At 38.0% G+C, this 18,667-nt stretch overlaps 1 protein-coding gene across 2 annotated transcripts in view; it reads right to left on the bottom strand.

Moving 5' to 3' along the window:
- Positions 1 to 11,620: 11,620 nt before the first annotated feature.
- elf1 (E74-like ETS transcription factor 1) overlaps positions 11,621 to 18,667 on the bottom strand; it is a 65,997-nt gene continuing 58,950 nt past the window's right edge. For both annotated transcript variants that reach the window (XM_028459762.1, XM_028459761.1), the window contains exon 9: positions 11,621 to 14,471. In XM_028459762.1, the coding sequence (XP_028315563.1) occupies positions 13,646 to 14,471 (826 nt within the window). In that variant the 3' untranslated portion in view covers positions 11,621 to 13,645. The remainder of the gene's footprint in view (positions 14,472 to 18,667) is intronic.

The following is an 18,667-nucleotide window of genomic DNA, read 5'->3' as shown; positions in this document are numbered from 1 at the left end:
GGTTTTGCTTTGGCTGTGTTTTCTTTCTTACTTATTCTGCCAACTAAGGAATTTTTAGTCCTAAAAGGCAGGTATGTGTAAATTTAACAAACATCCTTATTTTCATATTTATATATTTTGCTTTTAGCTCACGGTGTTTCTCATATTTTCTTCTTGCCATTAAAATTCACCCATCAAAGACTCGCAACCTTAGCATCAGTATAGAGCAAGGGTGTCAAACTCTTTAGTTCAGGGGTCAAATACGGACCAGTTTAATCTCAAGTGGGCCACAGCTAATAGATGGTAAAATGGGCATGTTTATTATTCTTATGCCCTAGTTTGCACTTCCACGTAAAATAGTGTTTCATTTATGTAAAGCACCAACAATATCCAAGCAATAAGTGATATCAGTCCGTGCAGTATCTTAAATTTCTCTGATTTTTTGACCAATTTTTTATTTAATTTGGGAAATAAATTGAAGAAAAATTTAGGATGAGTATTTACAACAATTTGAGATTAAAAATAACTCCCTAAATGTGCAGTTTCATTGAATCTGTGTATTTGGAGGTACTGAGAGATCTATACTTGAATTAGTTGGAGATTTACACAATGAGTCATCTGTAAATCATGTCATTCTTACTTTCTCCTGCGGGCCAAATTGGGAGTTTTAAAGGGCCGGATTTGGCCCCCGGGCCTTGTGTTTGACAAATATTTGAGAAACCAATAAAGGCACATTTTTGATCTATCAGCGCAAAACATAATCGACAAAGGTAAACAAGACCAGAACATCCCGTTTGAGGTAAAGTAATAACCTTGTGTAACCAGGAAGACTAAAATCAATCTACAAAGGATGGAAAGTCCTTGAGGGAACCCTTAAAGGCATGGAAAAAACTCCATTCATACGGATGCTAATGTCTAGCTGTCACAATGCTACATGTGAATGCACCAAATAACTAAAAGGCATTGAATAAAATAAATGAAACATTTTACAGTTAATGCATTTCCAATGGCTCGCTGGAATGTAAAGACAAAGTGAAGTGATCAACCCTCTGACACCTCCAACAAGAACTGGATGTATAATTGTGTCATAAAAGTGGAATTTATGGCAGAGGAGTTGTATTGGATTGCATTAGTCTGCACAGGTGTTGCCAATAAACAGCTCGGTGAATGTTTATTCCCTGCTTTTTGTCACGTTTTTTTCTCTCTCTCCCTCTCTCTCTCTCTCTCTCGCATAGGCAGAAGATAAAAGTCCTTTCCATACTCTTCGCTCCAGTGGCCCCAGAGGAGCGAGCACACCTAAGAGCAAAAGGATCAGACAGGCAGAGGAACCTGCGGTACAGAAAATACGCACAAATAACAGAGCACATGCGAAAATAAAAGAAATACTCATGCTGATAAATCTGATCGGATTGATAGCAGTTTCAGCAGAGCTTTTCTTCAGCTACTATTGTGTGAGCTGCTTTTAGCACCACATTGATCCAAGCACAAATCTAAGCAGACATAGAGATGGAAAACTAAAGCTGTGCAGAACATCAGGGTGTGAAAAGAAGGAGGAAAAAAAAAGAGAGATCACACAAAACCAAGCATGATAAATCTAAAAAGAGAAGATAAAGGTTCACTAATGAAACAAAACCTTCAAAAGCCTCCATTTAATTCATGTCCACCATTTCCTTTTATCCTGATCAGTCACAGGAAGCTGGAGCTTGTCTTAGATTACTAAAGGTCTATGACAGGTTCCACCCACAGCAGGTTGCCTGTCCATCAATGGTTTAACACACATAAACCAACCTACTGTCAATATACTAGATGTGAATGAACCTAATAGATGTGCAATTCCAATGAAACTGTAACCTACACATTGTTTAAGAGAGAGGACTTCATTAAGAACTTTCTTTTCTTAATGTATCTTTACTTTTACAAACAGAAAGAAAAAACCGACATGGTTCTAGTTCAGTTACGAGTGCCGTTCACAAGTCTCTGAACCTTGGAACTTTTCAGCGAAACGGCCGTCCTTCAAACCAGTTTAAGCAGCAACTGAGTGGGTGAGCGTTGGAAGGTTACACACTGAAGACCTGGCTTGCAGCAAAATGCCTGAAGATGGTTGTAAACAGTCAATTCAATCCATAAGTAGAAGAATAAGATGTGACAGATGTAAACAACAGGAGAAATTGGCTGATTATTTAGTTATGGTGAAAAGTTTAAAATCGCAAAGGTTAAGTAAATGTTCATCATGAATTTTTGGGTAATATTTTTCCGAGTTAAAAAAGACTACATTTAATGATTTAGCATGAATACTGATTAAAAAAAGAAAAACCCTCTGAGATCACTCGCACTGTTATTGAAAAATAGAATAAACTGGAAGACCCAAGTGCAAAAGATATACGGAGTTAGCAGGTGGAGATATAAACAAATCTTTAATAAAGCCCCAAAACAACAATTTACATAACAAAGTTGACAAACAGTAAGAACCCAAAAAATGACACACCAGCTAACAGAAAAACTGATTTACTGAAAAAAGAGGAGTACAGACCAACTGGGTGAGGTGAGACAATGCAACAGCCCTTACTTTATTTTGAAACACTCCTTAAGTAGTGAAGGAAGGCAGTATGCACCATCTAATATATCTGGCTGCAATTACACACCAACAGGAAACGGGAATTAAAGACCTAATGAGACAATAATTTAGCAAAAAGTAAACCAGAACTAAAGCTAAACAGGTTACAGAATCAGTCCAATTTAGGGCTGGGCGGTATACCTGGTTCATACCGAATACCGATATAGATTTTTGTTATCATATGAATTTTTGATATACTGCCGTAACGGTGTATTTGATTACACAGGTTTCGGAACGCTACGCTGTGCCACGTTACGGACCGGACCCTTTTCAAGTTGCACTTCTAAATAGGAAGGTAAACAGTAGCGCTCTGGTGTTAGTTATGGTGTAAATCATACGTGTAAATGAATAAGAAAGACACAATTGAAAGCTCTGAAGCTGCATGTGTGCATGTGCCTGCGTGCCTCTGCTACAGGAGAACAGACACAGAGGCAGGGTAAATAAGTAAGTAAGTCATATTAATCTATATACAGTGACACCTTTTCTAAACAAAAAGCCACAAAGTGCTTCACAACATAGTTTAAAATAAAAAAATACACTAAAATATACAGTTTAGAATCAAAACAGTACACACATTATAAAAAAGGGCTAGGACAACATAATACCATAGCAGCCCAAAAATAGCTAGTTAAAAGCATGAACAAATAAATGAGTCTTAAGTTGGTTTTTGAAAGTGTCAACAGAGATAATAGAACGCAGAGAGAGCAGAAGATCGTTCCAAAGCCTGGAAGGATCTGTCTCCTCTGGTCAAGAAACGAGTGCGAGGAACCATCAGCAGACTCTGATCCACAGACCTCAGAGCCCGAGCAGGGGTGTAATCAGGAGCCGATACGGTTAGCTTAGCACGTCGGCAGTAATACCCAAAAAAAGAGAGCAAAGGATCGCAATTTGTAATTCCTATAATGTGGAAATAAGTCCTGGTGGAGGTTCAAACAAGACGCTACCTTATTCATCATAAGAAACCACCACATCACTGAGTATGCAGCATTTAAAGCTAGAAATCAAGCTAATGCTAAGCTAAGCAAAGAGCCATTGGGCTGCTGTTGCAAACTTGTATTACTACTAGTGTAGAATTATTCTACAGTATTCACTCATAATGGCAGTAAAATAGACCATCCTAAGTCAATCTACTGCAGAAATTCCTCTTTCTTATCTTTATTTTGATTTTTCCTTATCCTCTATCCTTTATTTATCCCTTATCCTTTATTTATCACTATAATTATAATTGCTGCTGGCTTGTGTTTTTGGTTTTTTTTGTTCTGCGCACCGACTACCAACTCAAATTCCATGTGCTGTTTTTTTTTTTTTTAAAACTGTACTCTGCAAAATAAACCTTTCTGATTCTGATTCTAATTCCTCTCTCAACCAGTAGAAAATGCTGTGAACACCTGATTATGCATGAAAAAAAAAAATACCGTCATATACCATGAAACCCTTAGAATTTAGAAAAATACCGTGATATACTTTGGTCATAACGCCCAGCCCTAAACCAACTGAAAAACATTCCCCACTGTGACTAAAATTTACCCACTGACCCATTAAAGTATATATAGGCAACTGGCGGCCCAGGGGCCACATGTGGCCCTCTGTCTAGTTTTAGGCTGCCCCTAAAGTAAATGTACAAAATGACAGAAAAATACACAAAACACAAGAAAGAATACATTAAAAAAAAAAAAAAAATCAAGGAATTACAACACTGCAAGAAAATAGAGTAAAAGACAAGTTAAAAAGGCAGAAAATACTCCAAAAACACACAAAACTACTACAAAATGAACAAAACAACAAAAGTGATATACAAAAGTACAAAAAATGACAACAAAAGTACACAAAAAGACAAGAAAAACACCCAAAAAAACCACAGTACTAATAAACAAGCAAAATGACAACAGAAATACACAAAAAATACTAAAAAGAAAAGAAAAAAAAAAACAACCCGCAAAATGGCAGCACAAATACACAATATGACTCCAAAAAATATATATTTTACTGGAAAAATACACAAAAAAACAACAGAAATGCACAAAATGCTTCACAAAGAGCAAGACAAGAACAAACATACACAGAATGGCAAAAAAACACACAAAATTAGTATAAAAACTCTTTTGTTCTTTCCTGTATTAATGCTCAGATCGCTCATTATTCTAGATGAATGTTGATCATGTGGCCCTCCGATCAAACGTAATAACAGTTGCCTACCTCTGCATTAAAGTAACAGATCATACCTACAAAATATAAACACAAAAACACATCCCATTCCCAACCCAACAAATAAGTAGCACATAAGTCAAAAACATACCCACAGAGATCATTATAAAAAAAGACAAACCCCAATTACTTTGGCCACAATTACATAAAACGTAATTATTTTTGGTGAGTAAAGACTGTAGAAATGTACTGTATGTGTGTGTAAAGGTTCGTAGGCAGTAGCTTTCTATGATTTCCTCCATGTCGAGTTAATAACCTATACTGTAAATACATGTTGTTAGCTTCATTCCAATGACCTCACTGATGTGTCACCACCATTGTTTCAGCTCTTATTGCGAAACGTTTCAAACGAAGCTGCCGTGATTGTGATCTGCAACGCAGCATCTCGCCTGTGTCGAGCTGCAATGACTCCCATCTGTGAACGAGCAGATGAGCAAGCCAGATAGGCATTTGTAATTGATGTTGTGTCATAACAACAACAAGACGTGTAAAGACCCGTGTGTATTCAAAAGCTGTGATACTGAGAAGTTCAGCACAGACGAAAATGAATCAATTGTGCTCAGATGTTTACAGTGTTTGAAGACTTGTAAAATGTTTCTGCATCCTTCCTGGATTTTTTCTTTTCTTTTTTTTTTCTAATTACACTTTCTCATCGTCTGAAGGATCTCTGTTGTCCTATCATACAAAACAACATGAGGCTTTTCAAAATCCACTCAATACCCTGAGGAGTCTGTGTGGAAGTTGATCGCTGTATGGTATCCATACGAGACAAAGAAAAAAGATTCTTTTTTTTTTTTCCTCCTAAGATTAGTTTAGTCTCATTCCTCATTAGCAGAAACATTTAGCACGCATTTGCTTTTATTGCATCTATTCTATAACTCGAGACTCTCCTGTGTATCTCAAACCTAATCATACTTTGTTTACTGTAAAATGAAAAAGAAAGAAAAAAAAAAAAAATACTAGCTCGCTAAGTAAATACAACACTCGCTTTGTGCTGGTTCAGAATGAAATTCATGTCAATGAAATCAATAATAATTGGCAGTGAAATGGAGGCAGTGAAACGGATTACCGTATGCAAATGTTTACTCTGTATTCGTGCAACTGTTGTTCAAGCTGAAGCTATATTGTTATTTCTAAATCAATAATGTCAATAGCCCAAAGCAACATGTCAAGTAAAAAAATTCTGGCGTGAGGTAACAAATGTAATCATTGCAAACATCCTTCACACAAACTGACAAGTGTAGTGGAAAGCCCTCTGGGCAGCTTGGGAAACTTCATAAAAATCATTGTTTGTATAATTCATTTCTCATTTATCACACAGGATGGCCGAGTTATTATTAAAACGGATGCACTCCACTTGCTGTTGCAGAGAATTCAAACTCAGTGTTGGGAAAACAGTACAAAGTGTTGTATTTTGTAAGACGCCGTGAGTTGTCGATCTGCTGAGGTCGCCGAGGACTCTTTTGTGTTGTCGTGAGAGTCAATTGCCATGGCAGCACTGAGTGTGGACCTGAATGGCATGGTTCACCCCGACAGGAGAGGCTGATACAGATATTACAGTCGGCTCCCTGAGAGCTGCTCGTCCCTGCTGGGACAAAAGTCTAATATTTGGCCATGAAAGTCAAACTTTCAAGTACAAACCTCTCAAAATTCAAATATAGCGAGGGACCGACTCAGAATATAACAAAATGATGATGATGGTACAGAGGACGAATGATGTGTACACTTTCATGTCCAGTATGAATTTGGTTTAAAAATGTATGAAAATACTAAGGTTTCTGATAGAGTCAAGAATCCAACGGGGAACTGTGACGTATTTCCATTAAGTTTCAATTCTCTTCTTCTCTGGCTCAACTATGGCCATACGACTGGGATCGTTTTGGAGGTTTGCATGAACAAATGGAAAGTTCTGGTAGAAACCATGACTAAAATAATTCATGAATAAAAAATCTGAGAATTTAATATTTTAATATTAAAATATTATTTAATACTAAAAATTTGTATTTAATGCTTTGGATTTTTGATTTGTTTACTTATTTGTGCAGTTGATGTTGAAAAGCTACAGAAAAACCTTTAGTATCAATATTTATGTATTTCATATGTTTTGTCTCACTGTATATAATGTACTTTTATAAAAACTTTCTAGAAATATGAACGATCAATTATTTTTCATGTAAGGCTTAAAAAATGTGTGTTTTTTGTTTGTTTTTTAAAGAAAGTAGAGACTATGTTTCACCTTTGTAACAGGCTTGACAAAGAATAATAATTTTGTTGCCATGGTCTCCTACAGAGAAAGCATGATTTAAACATAATTTAACTTTAGGCATTTTAAAGATTAAATTTGGTCTCAATTTGTAAATGTATTCATATGTTGCAGTTCTCTAAAATGTTACCGGCATTCAGTGCTCAAGGACAGGATTCATTAAAGTAGGACTTATTATCGTAGCTACTAGTTGTATTACATTTATAGTCATTATTATATAAAACTAAAATAACAATATCAGATTTTAAATGAAATACATTTTAATTCATCTGTTTTTTCTTGCCTAACAATGAGTTACGTTTAAGTGTTACTTGTGCTAGTAACGTTCACAATAACAATATTTTATGTATTATCAATAAACAAAAGACATAAACCCACCTTAAAAGTGCTTTATTTGACCATTTTCATCTCTTAAAATTAAATCAATAGGAACAAACAACTTTGCTGGATGTGGTGTTATTCTGTTGATCCAGGGCTAGTGTTTAGCATTAGATTACTTCTTTCTTTGATTTTTGTCTTTATTCACGGTACTAAATAAATGTAGTGCTATCTTTTTGTGACAACTGTGTATGTTTCTTGTTGCAATAAATACATTAATCAATTTAATATATTGCATTATTGTGACCATCACCAACCCTCTCACAGGAAAGAAGCTAGATTTTAGTAGAGCGGGGGAAGTTGTAAAAAGAGGGGGTATTTTCCCATTTTCCCTCTGTTCCCTCTTATCTAACTATAAAAGATAAGAGTGAACCGCGGGAGTAGAGGTGCACCTTCATGTGTGACAGAGCTATTTGTTAGTTGTAATGTAAACATTTCTGTCATGATGAAAGCTGTCATGCCTGTGCGTCCACAACAGGTATGCGTGTACAAGTGGCTATTGGAGGCCAGCGCACTGCCATGGACACACGAGACCAGACAGGTGGCCCGTGAGGGAACCCAAGGAGGCATCCTGAGCAGGGAAGCCCAGACTTCCCTCTCCCCAGCCACTTTGTCCAGCTTTTCCCGGAGGATCCTTTCGGAGGAACGTGCCCTAAACGCCTCAACCGGGAGGCGTTCGAGTGGGCATCCTAATCACATACCCAAACCACCTCATCTGGCTCTTCTCATGAACCGCCACCTTAACGTGGTGGAGGGGTTTGTGTATCTGAATGATCCTACCGGGGGCTTAATGATCTCCCAAGGCAAACAGGTCCCAGGTGACGGGTCGAACCAAGGGCGGTTTGAAAGCCACATTTGATGAGAAACCGGCAAAGGAAGTGCACGTAGTCCGGATTGGTGCTACTGGGGCCCCACCCTGGACCCAGGCCTTATGTTGGGGCTCAAAGATGAGCGCCCTGGTGGCCGGGTCTCTGCCCACGGCCCCGGCCCGGCACAGCTCGAAAAGATGACATGGGGCCCACCTTGCCGTAGGCTCACCACCCGCAGGAGGGACCATATGGGGTCGGTGCTATGTGGATTGGGTACCAATCCCTGGCTACAGAAGCTGGATAAAGAATATATTTCCTTCATAAATCAACAGCAGGCATCCTTCAGGCTCGAGTGTGATCTGAAGCTGTTTTTACTGATTAGGAAATATATCCAGACACACACACACACACACACACACACAGGCTGTAAAGGCAGCTCTGAAACTGACTGTTACTGTTAGCCTTGGCTGAATGTCTGTGCTCTTCAAACGACCTTCTGGTTGATTATGGACCTTTGTAAAACTCCATATTTTTTTGAATTCCCACTGTGTAAAGTATTTCTGCACTGTCTTCCTTTGATATGTGCCTAAGTTTGTGACTGCGATCGCCTCCCTCTCAGATTAGAATTACTGAACATATCATTTGAAATGACACCCTATGTTTTTCTCTCATGCATTTCAAATAGTACGCAAACCCCTAAAGTTGTTGAGCTATTTTTTTTTTCCCAGGGAGGAGAGGCCAAATATTCATTTATTTCAGATAATGCCCTTTCTTTAATATCCATGAGCTGCTATTCTAGAACGGAGGAGGGTTGAAACCAATGTGTAAGGAGTGACCTGGAGAAATAGTTTTTCCTAAGCCTAGCCTAGGGATCTGCTTAGAATACATGAATTACTAGTGCCACCTAGTGTGCATGAAGCTGTACTACCATCAAATCAAAGGTCTTGTCATATTGTCATTTTGGATATTTATTTATTTTTGTCTCACCTGCTGTCTTTAAATAGATTGAGTCAAAAAAAAAAAAAAAAAACTGAAGGAATCGATTAAAATCCAATGCTGAGCTACAGACTGCAGTCATCAAGCCCAGCTCTGTCTCCTTGTAATGCTGCAGTGTGCAGGTGACCTGATGGTTAAATAAGCTCTCTGTGCACTCACTGCACTGCTCCTGCTATACAGGCTGCAGGCACAATAATGTCAGCCGTCATCCCTCAACTGCTCCCACAGTGAGAGGCAGCAGTAAACACTTGCACTGTCAGTGGCTGCAGGTGCCACAGAAATAGTCCTCCTCTAAGACCCTGCTCCATCTTCAGGTCCCTGAGTCACCAACCACAGCAGCAGCAGCACAAATAGTAACACGCTGCAAGCCATTTCATTACTAAAGTAATCCATGCCAACCTTCGCTAACCATATGGCAGACGATCGATGGATGGAACTCTCGCCCGAGAAGCAAAGCAAGAGGAGTCTGTTTAGATGTAAAGGAGGGTTGAAGCTGGAGAGAAAACTGCCTTTTTATTTCTAACTACATCCTCATCTGATAATGGCTTGAAAAGACGGTAGCTAGAAGAGATGTAGGCTGGAGCTGTTTATGTGCCTGTGTGTCTGTTTTAGGTCTGGGCAATATATCAAGAGTCAAGATATATAGAGATTTCTATTTTTGCGATGTAGAAAATCTTGATTTTATAGGTTTTTTTTTTTTTAAATTAAAATACTTGTCTTAGGAGTCCTGCTTTAGCTACTTCTCAGAACAGCATGAAAAGCTCAGTTAGACGGATTGCTGAGTGCCTCCTTAGGCTAACCCCTTGACAGTGTCGGCATCATGGGGCGGCATTCGCGGGTTGTGCCCCCACTGCTGACCTACCGTGCCCCTAGGGTTGGGCACCGAGAACCGTTTTTAAATAGGAACCGGTTCCTACGGTCCGGTTCTGGAACCGTTACGAAGATGTTTGCATTTCGAATCCTAAATGCCCACTCTAGTTTGTTTCCGCAGATTGCTCTGTTTGTTTGTATAAGGTGCGTTCAAAACGCGACTGGAGCGACTGCAATCGAGAGAGAGAGAGAGAGAGAGAGAGAGAGAGAGCTATGGTTTCAGTTTGGACCGCGTTGCAGAAGGGAGATAGGAACTAATCACTGGTAAAAAGTCCAGTAAAGCTAGCAGTAGAGCTAACTGTGTTGGTGGGGTGTCAAGCTAAATTTTAGTTAATGTGCCTAAATTTGCACTTCCAGTCATATATTATACAAAATATGGAAGGCATCGACAATATCTACGTAATAAGTTAGTTGAATTAAATATATAGACCGTCTTGAGATTCGCGCCAACCACAATGTGTGTAACATATACACAAAAATACAAAAAATTATTAATAACAAAATTGATAATGTTGATGTTAACAATGTGATGCGTTGTTTAACGTTTTAAATTCACGATAAAATCACCCGAGGGCTGCTTTCTGCTAAATTTTTGTTGCAGTACCATACATGAACTGCTGGGTGCAGTGTCACTTCACCGTTTACATTGTGAAGAAGAATTAAGCAAAGGAAGAAGAACCAACCTAAAGTCTCAAAAGTTTGGGACCATTTCACTGAAAACTTATTCTACACACATGAAGTAGAACTAACATCCGTGACATGAAACTAACAGTAATATGTTGGAATCAAAGCAGCAGAAAACTATTTCATTTAAAAATGGATTTTTTTCGAATGAATTATGCAAAACTTTAACATGTAAACTTTGCGTATGCATGTGGTGTAGGCAGTGCAGGGCATAGGCAAGCCACGACTATGGCTTCCATAGTCGTCCTCCCCCCCCCCTCGACACTAAACACGCACGCTCAGGTAGAGGTACATGTCATTCACATGTGATAACATAATGAACCCCACCTTAGCATGACCTTGTTTCTTGCTATTTAAAGCCTAAACACACACACACACAGTAGGAAAAGACAGGGTCTTTTGTTTCTTTTTTTTTTGTTTTGTTTCAGCCCCGGGCATGTATTCATCCGCCCACAGCATCTGGGGGAGTGGAGCTCTTAAGTACAGTCCAATCAGTCTCTGGCCTGCTAATGGCTCCAATCTATCTTTCTTCCACTAGATTTTTCTTCCTCCTCTGATGCCACGCGGTCAAACGTCCCCCCAAAGCAAAGCGGCAAAAGCCCAAAAGCTTGAGTTATTTTCAGTACAGAAATAATTCCATTATCTCAACAGCAGGTATTAATAGATTTACTCACCCCTAACAAGCTTTTAGTTTCAGTTTGATTTGGTTTTCTGTGTGATTATTTTATTTATTTATTTATTTTAATGCTGCAGTGTGACATCTAATCTAATCTGCGCCACGAAACAACAACAACAACAACAACAACAACAACAAAGAAAACGTTCAGCAAAGATTTTGTTTTTAATTAACATATTGACGTTTTCTTAAAAATCTAGTCTATGTTCAGCATGGAGGAGGACACGGACACGGATAACTGAGAAGAAACAAAATACAAGCATGGGGGGGGGCTGGGGGGGGACATACCTCAACAGCAACAGAGAGAGAAGGGCCAGGTGAATACAGATCTATATACAGTATACAGAGCAACAAAAAGCAGCAAAATCCCCCTGAACTGCTACAAAACTGGAGGCAAATGAAACCCAGTGTGATTATTGATTGTCAGAGGTTTGTACTCAAAGATACATTCAGAGGGTTTTTCGCAGAGAAAAAAAAAAAGAGCAGTGGAGGATGTTTTTAGCCACAAATTAGCGTTTAACTACTGTCCTTTGGTGCTGGTGCATGAGGAGGTGGAATCCCTCAGCGGCTGCAGTCCCGCCTGGAAAATACAACCAATTTAGACACGATAGCCCTCAGGATCAATATGGCTTCATCTCCAACTGGGCCGAGGGGGCCAATCGGATCACTGGCCTGAGACATCCTTAACAAAGTGGGTCAAACAAATAAAGAAGACACCGACTTGACTGTCTCAGAGGGAGAAGAAGAAGAAAAGCGAGGAGAATTACAAACAAAGGTAGGAGAAAAAAAATAATAACTTAGCCAGATTTGACCAAACTGTAGAAACTTGATTTGATTTTTTAGAACTGATCTGATTCCGCTCATCTCTGAATGCACAGCATGAACTTTTTATTCAAAAGTCGAATAAAACAAAAGCGGTTCGTCCACTGAGAGAGAAGCATTTTTTGGTACAATGTTAAAAATCTGACAATAGACAGAAGTTTTCCACAGTAAGAGCACCAAACTGTGGAATAATGCGAGTGCTTTGGTCCAAAAACTCCTGAAAATGTCAAAAACTCATGATATGGAATGCTATACCATACCAATGAAAAGAAAAGTTATTAACGCTTATCTTCTCATGTGTAATTTCCCTTAGGTTTACACATGCAAATAGAAAAAAAATGTGCCTTTTTATACAGAATTTAGAAATTAACAGAATAAATAAATTTGCTGTGGCCTTAAAAATCAAATCTGGGTTGTATATTATATGTATAGATATATATTTCCATATACATTTCATTCTATTTAAACCTCAGAGCCTCTAATAAAGTAAAGGCTTTTTAAATCTTCCTCCTGTGTGTTGGTTTTCTTTCTTCTTTTGTGCCTTTTCTGTCTTACTGTGCGTCGTCCACACTGCAGATGTACACACACTGTGCATGTTGGACAGAAAAATACCCATTTCCAAAGTAACAGTGCATTGACACCAAAGGTAGGAGGACTTGCACGCATATCTTCTTTGTTTCTATGAAAATAAATGAATCGTCGTTTTGCAAGAGTCCGAGAAGTCCATTTTTTTTTTTTTTTTTTTTTTAATCTTTTCAGCAGACAGCTCTAACAAAGAGTCTGTTTGAACTTTCTGTAAGGCACTCTTTCGTTCTGCAGAACAGCACTGAACACCAAAAACTCAATCCCAGAAGTCCTTTCTTTCCTTTTTTTTTTTTTTTTTAAAGAAAGCGAAGAACACATGTCGTACACGTGACCCAGTTGCACTGTTTGGCATCCGGTCCACACTTTGGGTTTTTACTGCATTTTCATCAGTCTACTAAAGAGTATTTATAACTGGCACGTTTGGCAAAACAGGGGATCCCTGCTTTTATCTAATGGCTGCGCTCCTGACGAGAAGGCATTATGTTGCATTTATGTGTATATTTATGATTGTTGTGTCCAACGGGGTTCATTTTTTTGGGCGATGATCCCAAATCAGTAAAGTCACTTACAAAAAAAAATCAATGTAATTTTCAGTTTTAGGCACATGGTCACACAATATGTGAGTAAACAATGAATCTTGAGGCTGAACTGACCAACCTTAAAGAACGACATGCTGCCTCTGTGGTTGCAGAAAAGAAAAAAATAGATGGAGAATTCACTTGTTTTTTGGTTGGGATTGTGTGGAGGAGAAGTCCTGCAGCCTTTTAAGCCTCTGTTGGCTCTGTCTTTATCTGGATAAAGTTTGCAGGCAGTTGGACAGACAGCGGCAGCTCCTGCAGGCCTTTGAATCCCTGCTCGGGCAGCAGAGACATCTCACCTCGCACCTCCAGCTCCTCCACGGGGGTCAGACCCTCACTGGGGCTGCTGCTGTGGGAGTGGGAATGTCCATTTATGATAGTTTCACTGGCCGCCTGCTGGGCCAGGCTTTGACTGGTATCAATAATCACAGTCCTGTACTGGAGCTCCGCCTCTCCTGCCTCCATCTCCTCCTTGTCAAATGGGTGAGCCGCCAGCGATGGATCCCCGTTGAACATGGACTGGAAGTAGCCCGGGTGCAGGATTTCTTCTTTCACCTGCAGCCCAGAGAAGTCGGTGGACTTAAGCACGGTGGCGATGACGGTGCCGGGCTGCTGCGCTACCATGGTCTGCCCACAGGTGGTGTTGATGGTTACGAGGCGGGGGAGGCCATTGAGGGTGGAGGTGGAAGAACTGATGACTCCTGCGGGGGAAGTAGTGCAGGAGGAGGAGGAGGAAGAAGAGGAAATGGGACAGGAACCCATACTGGTGACCAGGAGCTGCTGAGGGAGGCCGTCCTGGAGGCTGTTGGCTCCGCCTGTTAGAGACGCCGTCTGAATGGTGAGCACGTCTTTCCCGCCCGCTGTGGTGGAGGGGATGGTGTGCAGGATGACCCGGGGAGGGGAGGAGTGTGTGGAGGAGTCTCCGTTGCCCAGAACAGAGGAGAGGGGAACGGACTGCAGCGAGCCGGGAGACGTCAGAACCATTGGAACGGACGGCTGAGCCCCGATGGTCCTGGAATAAAAACATTATCTCAATATTAGGGGTGGGGGAAACAGTTATAATAATCCATAGTCGATTAATAAGGATTTCATTATTGACGAATATGAATAAACGATTGTTAAATTTCTAAAGATCATTTAGTGTCTTTTGCTAAATTATGACACATTTGGAGCTATGTTGGCATTTTTTGGGTTAGGTGGAGAGATTTAGTGGGGTTAGGTAGGGTTAGGGTAACAAACGACACTTAATGATCGCCTTCATGACACCTTATTCATACTAATGACAGGTGTCATGTCACAATAATGACAACGTAATGTCGGCCTTAAACTTCAAGTAAAGTGTCAAAATTGTCAAATTGTAACAAAACAGGCATTTCCTCCTAATTTGGATTTTTCAATGACACTGTACAGTATTAAAGGTATCGTGAGGTGCTTCTTAAAAGAGAAGTGAAATAATTCAGCAGTTAAATGGAAGATCAATACATGGCAATATTTGAAAATAAAATTGATAGTAGGTAGTGAATAATAATTAACAAATCAGTTTGTAATTGTACACAGAGATATGTAACAAGACCCAAATTGTTGTAAAATGCCATCATTTTTACATTATGAGGCAGAGTTTATAGAGCGAGTCAATGATTTATGGATTAAAGAGATTACTGCTTCAATGTGTGTGTGTATATATACAGTATATATATATAATTAAAGCCTTTTGGAGAACCTTGACATTTCTTCTAACCTTCATATCTACAGTATATATATATATATACACATATTTTTAAGTTTGTATATATATAAAAAAGGCAAATAGTTTTGCTTTTTGGGCTCAGCATCTTGTTACATTATTATTTTATTTTTTTTTTAATAACATTTCGGGTCATATTGGGCTATAACAGGGCCCATTTATTTATTCATGATGTACAATTATATAAAATAGATAGAATGGGACCTATTTGTGCCAGACGAATGAGTGTCCAACAGAAATGCCTTAAAGAAAGTGGACTGTCCAGCATAATGCCAGACGTTTACGGTCACCGTAATGACAGCTGAACGCAGCAAATTATCATTCCTCTTCCCACTAAAGTGCAAAGAACCCTTAATAGCTCAGAGAATGTTAGATGAGCGATAATACGTTTGTAAAACAAGCCGTAGCCTCGACAAAGGCGGAATGAATTGAAAAGTGAAGCTGTGCGACAACAAAAACAGCACTCTAAGAAAAACAAGGTTGTGGCATCTGACATCTCATTTCTGACATGTAGAGAATGAAAACCATTTAAACTTTACTAAAGGAGGCAGTTAGTGCTAAAGCCGTGGCTTTATTTGCCTTGAATTTCAATTTTTACTTTCAGAAGCGGCTTGTTTCAAAATGTCATAAGATGGGGCTGAATCTCAAATGATGTGAACGCACTGACAAACAATTACTGTTAAACACAAATGCATTTTCCTGCTTTATCTTTTTGTCCTCACAGGGAAACTGTTTGCTGCTGTGAACATTTGGATCTAAAAAAAGATTTTGTTCTTTAAAAGACGTGTGGGGGCTTTCGCTCTTTTTTTGGACAAAGTCACACACTATTAAAAAAGTACAGAACTGAAAGTTTTTAAACATTCCCCAGTGTTTTATTTCACCTTTTTTTATTGGTTTTCTATCAAATTATAAAAAAAACTTTGGTCGTACATGTGCAGAGGTTTACTTATGAGGATAGATGGTCAGAGATAGTAGTCAGTGTGTAAACTGACATATTAATCACAAATGTAAGCTATTTCATTGATGAAAGTAAAGTTTATGTTCCAATACTTTTAATAATACAGCTGTACACGGAACAACACTGACAACAATAACGACCTGTTATTCTGTCTCCCATGGTTTGCTTAGAGAAGTGAAATGGCATAGCCTGTATAATCAACATGCTTTTTAAACAAGAATCCTGGAGAACACAGAATGATCAGTAGGAAAACCTGCAAACTGCTCAGAAAGATCTGTGTCCAAAGGAAAAAGGACGAACGCTTCAATAAAATAAAAATGCCATAAAAGCCATATTTCCCCTCAGAAAACTACAACCTTTACCATCAGTAACACGGGAAAGAAGAGAAATGTAACAGAATAAAAGTAAGTAAGAGTGAATATTTAATGCAGCGGTTTACAACCTTTTTCTTGTTGTGACTCCATTTTAATATCACAAAGGTATTTCCCTAAAATAAGTTTTTTGATCATGTTTGTTATACTGTGTTACAAATACAAAGTGACAATATGCGCCAGCTCAGAATTTAGAATTCGACCATCCAAAGTTAGTATTTAAAAAATAGCTAATATATAATTTTTTTTTTTTTTTTTTAAACATAAATCCAGATATTTTTCTGTGCAACATGTGAGTGTCAAAAGAAAAGTGTCTTTCAAAATAAAAGACAAGTCGATTATGAGAGACATTAATTATTTATTTATTCTTGACCAGCTGTTTCCAACCCACCCAGTATAGGTCCGTGACCCACCAGTTGAGAATCCCTGGTATAGAATACAGTTGTTAGAGAATGTATGTGGGTTTTTTTTTTTTTTTGGAAAAAGAACAATAGGTATTTAAGCTCTTTGAGCTTTCTGACTATTCCTGCATTCTATATGTATTTTTGTGATATCATTGTTACTATTGTTTTGAATATTTGTATTATTTTGTATATATTCCACCTACAGTACTGGTATTTTTCTATTTTTATTATTTTGTAATACTTTTCTTTTACTTCATTTATTTTTTAGGGCTTAATGGGAACAAGGGGATGTTATTTCATTATGTACACGTTCATGGACATAATTACAAAAACAATCATTGAATTATGTATTGTATTTTTTAACTGGGCAAAACAATAATAATAATAATAATAATAATAATAATAATAATAATAATAATAATAATAATAATAATAAAGAATAATTGAAGATTAAAATGATAATTTTTTTAATTTTATTATCACTAGACATTCCACGACCCCCAGGTTGAAAAACTCTGATTTCATGTGTCCTGCATGTGCAGTTTCCCAACATCACCACTAAGTGTCACCAAAAGCATCAACAGCCTTAGAAACTTTCCTATTACGCACATTTTAATCTCATATTTCACTTTTGATACACTTTTGGAAAAATGCAATGCAATTATTTTTCATGCGTGTGTTTGAACCCTTTGTACATGAGTTCAAAACCCAGTCTGTTACCAGTTGGCCAGCGCTGCCAACAGTCTCTGATGATCTTGCTTCAGTTTTAAACTTTTAAATACATTGTATAATATAATTAGATTTCCATTATGTGTCCTGTTGTTTTTGTTCAGTTTGCCTTCCTTCATGTTTCACAGTGCAGCGTGTTACTGTTCATGGTCACATCCTGTTGTTTCTCTTTGCCTATGTGTGGTTTATGATCTTCTGGTTGCTTCATAGTCCCATCTGCCTCATTATATAACACAGTTTTCCTAATCTTTGTAAAACTTGATGTCAGTCATGCAGTTTGCTTTTACTTCTATACGTGTCACGCTCTTAACCATTATCTGCTTCCTTAAAAGGAACATTTTCCCGTAAAAACTGAGCGGTTCCTCTTTAAAAGTCATGTATTAACACAGTGTATTTATTCTGTCTAATTATTAACAAGAAACCACCTTTGATTTTGAGACCCGTAAACAACAAGAGTCCATATATATATGTATAGAAATATATATAAAGGTAATAATCTGGTCAAATTTGTCCAATTTCAAAGTAGACTGACCAAAGATTTCGTGACTTTGATTACAAAAGGTATCTCAAAAACCAAAATAAACTCTATTTAATGTGAATAAACTTTTATGGATTTCATTCAACTTTTGTACACTCTTCATGTTCCCTGTGAAATATGATCAGTTATTAGAAATTAATGGGGGAAACATCAATTTGTGTAAAAATCAAAGTTTAGATCCATTCTAAATAATCTAAGTAATGCCCTAATAATGAACGTAACACTTTCCAATAATATAATAATGCTACTATTATCCTCAAATATTACTAACAAATTTTACCTTTGGGGTGAATTTGAGGGATATTTGCCTCCAATAAAAAAAATTCAGAAAATTGTTGATTAAGTCTTTTTTTATATGTTAAATACATAAATAACCGCTTGATAATGAAATCTTGACCTGTTCTCTAGCGCCACCATCAGACCAAACATTTAAATTAGAATTCAATTATCTTGAACAGTTTTTG

The sequence above is a fragment of the Gouania willdenowi genome, chromosome 10 (genome assembly GCF_900634775.1).
Source record: "Gouania willdenowi chromosome 10, fGouWil2.1, whole genome shotgun sequence".
Lineage (NCBI taxonomy): Eukaryota > Metazoa > Chordata > Actinopteri > Blenniiformes > Gobiesocidae > Gouania > Gouania willdenowi.
Note: the sequence above shows the minus strand (reverse complement) of the source record. Positions and strands in the feature narration are given on the sequence as shown.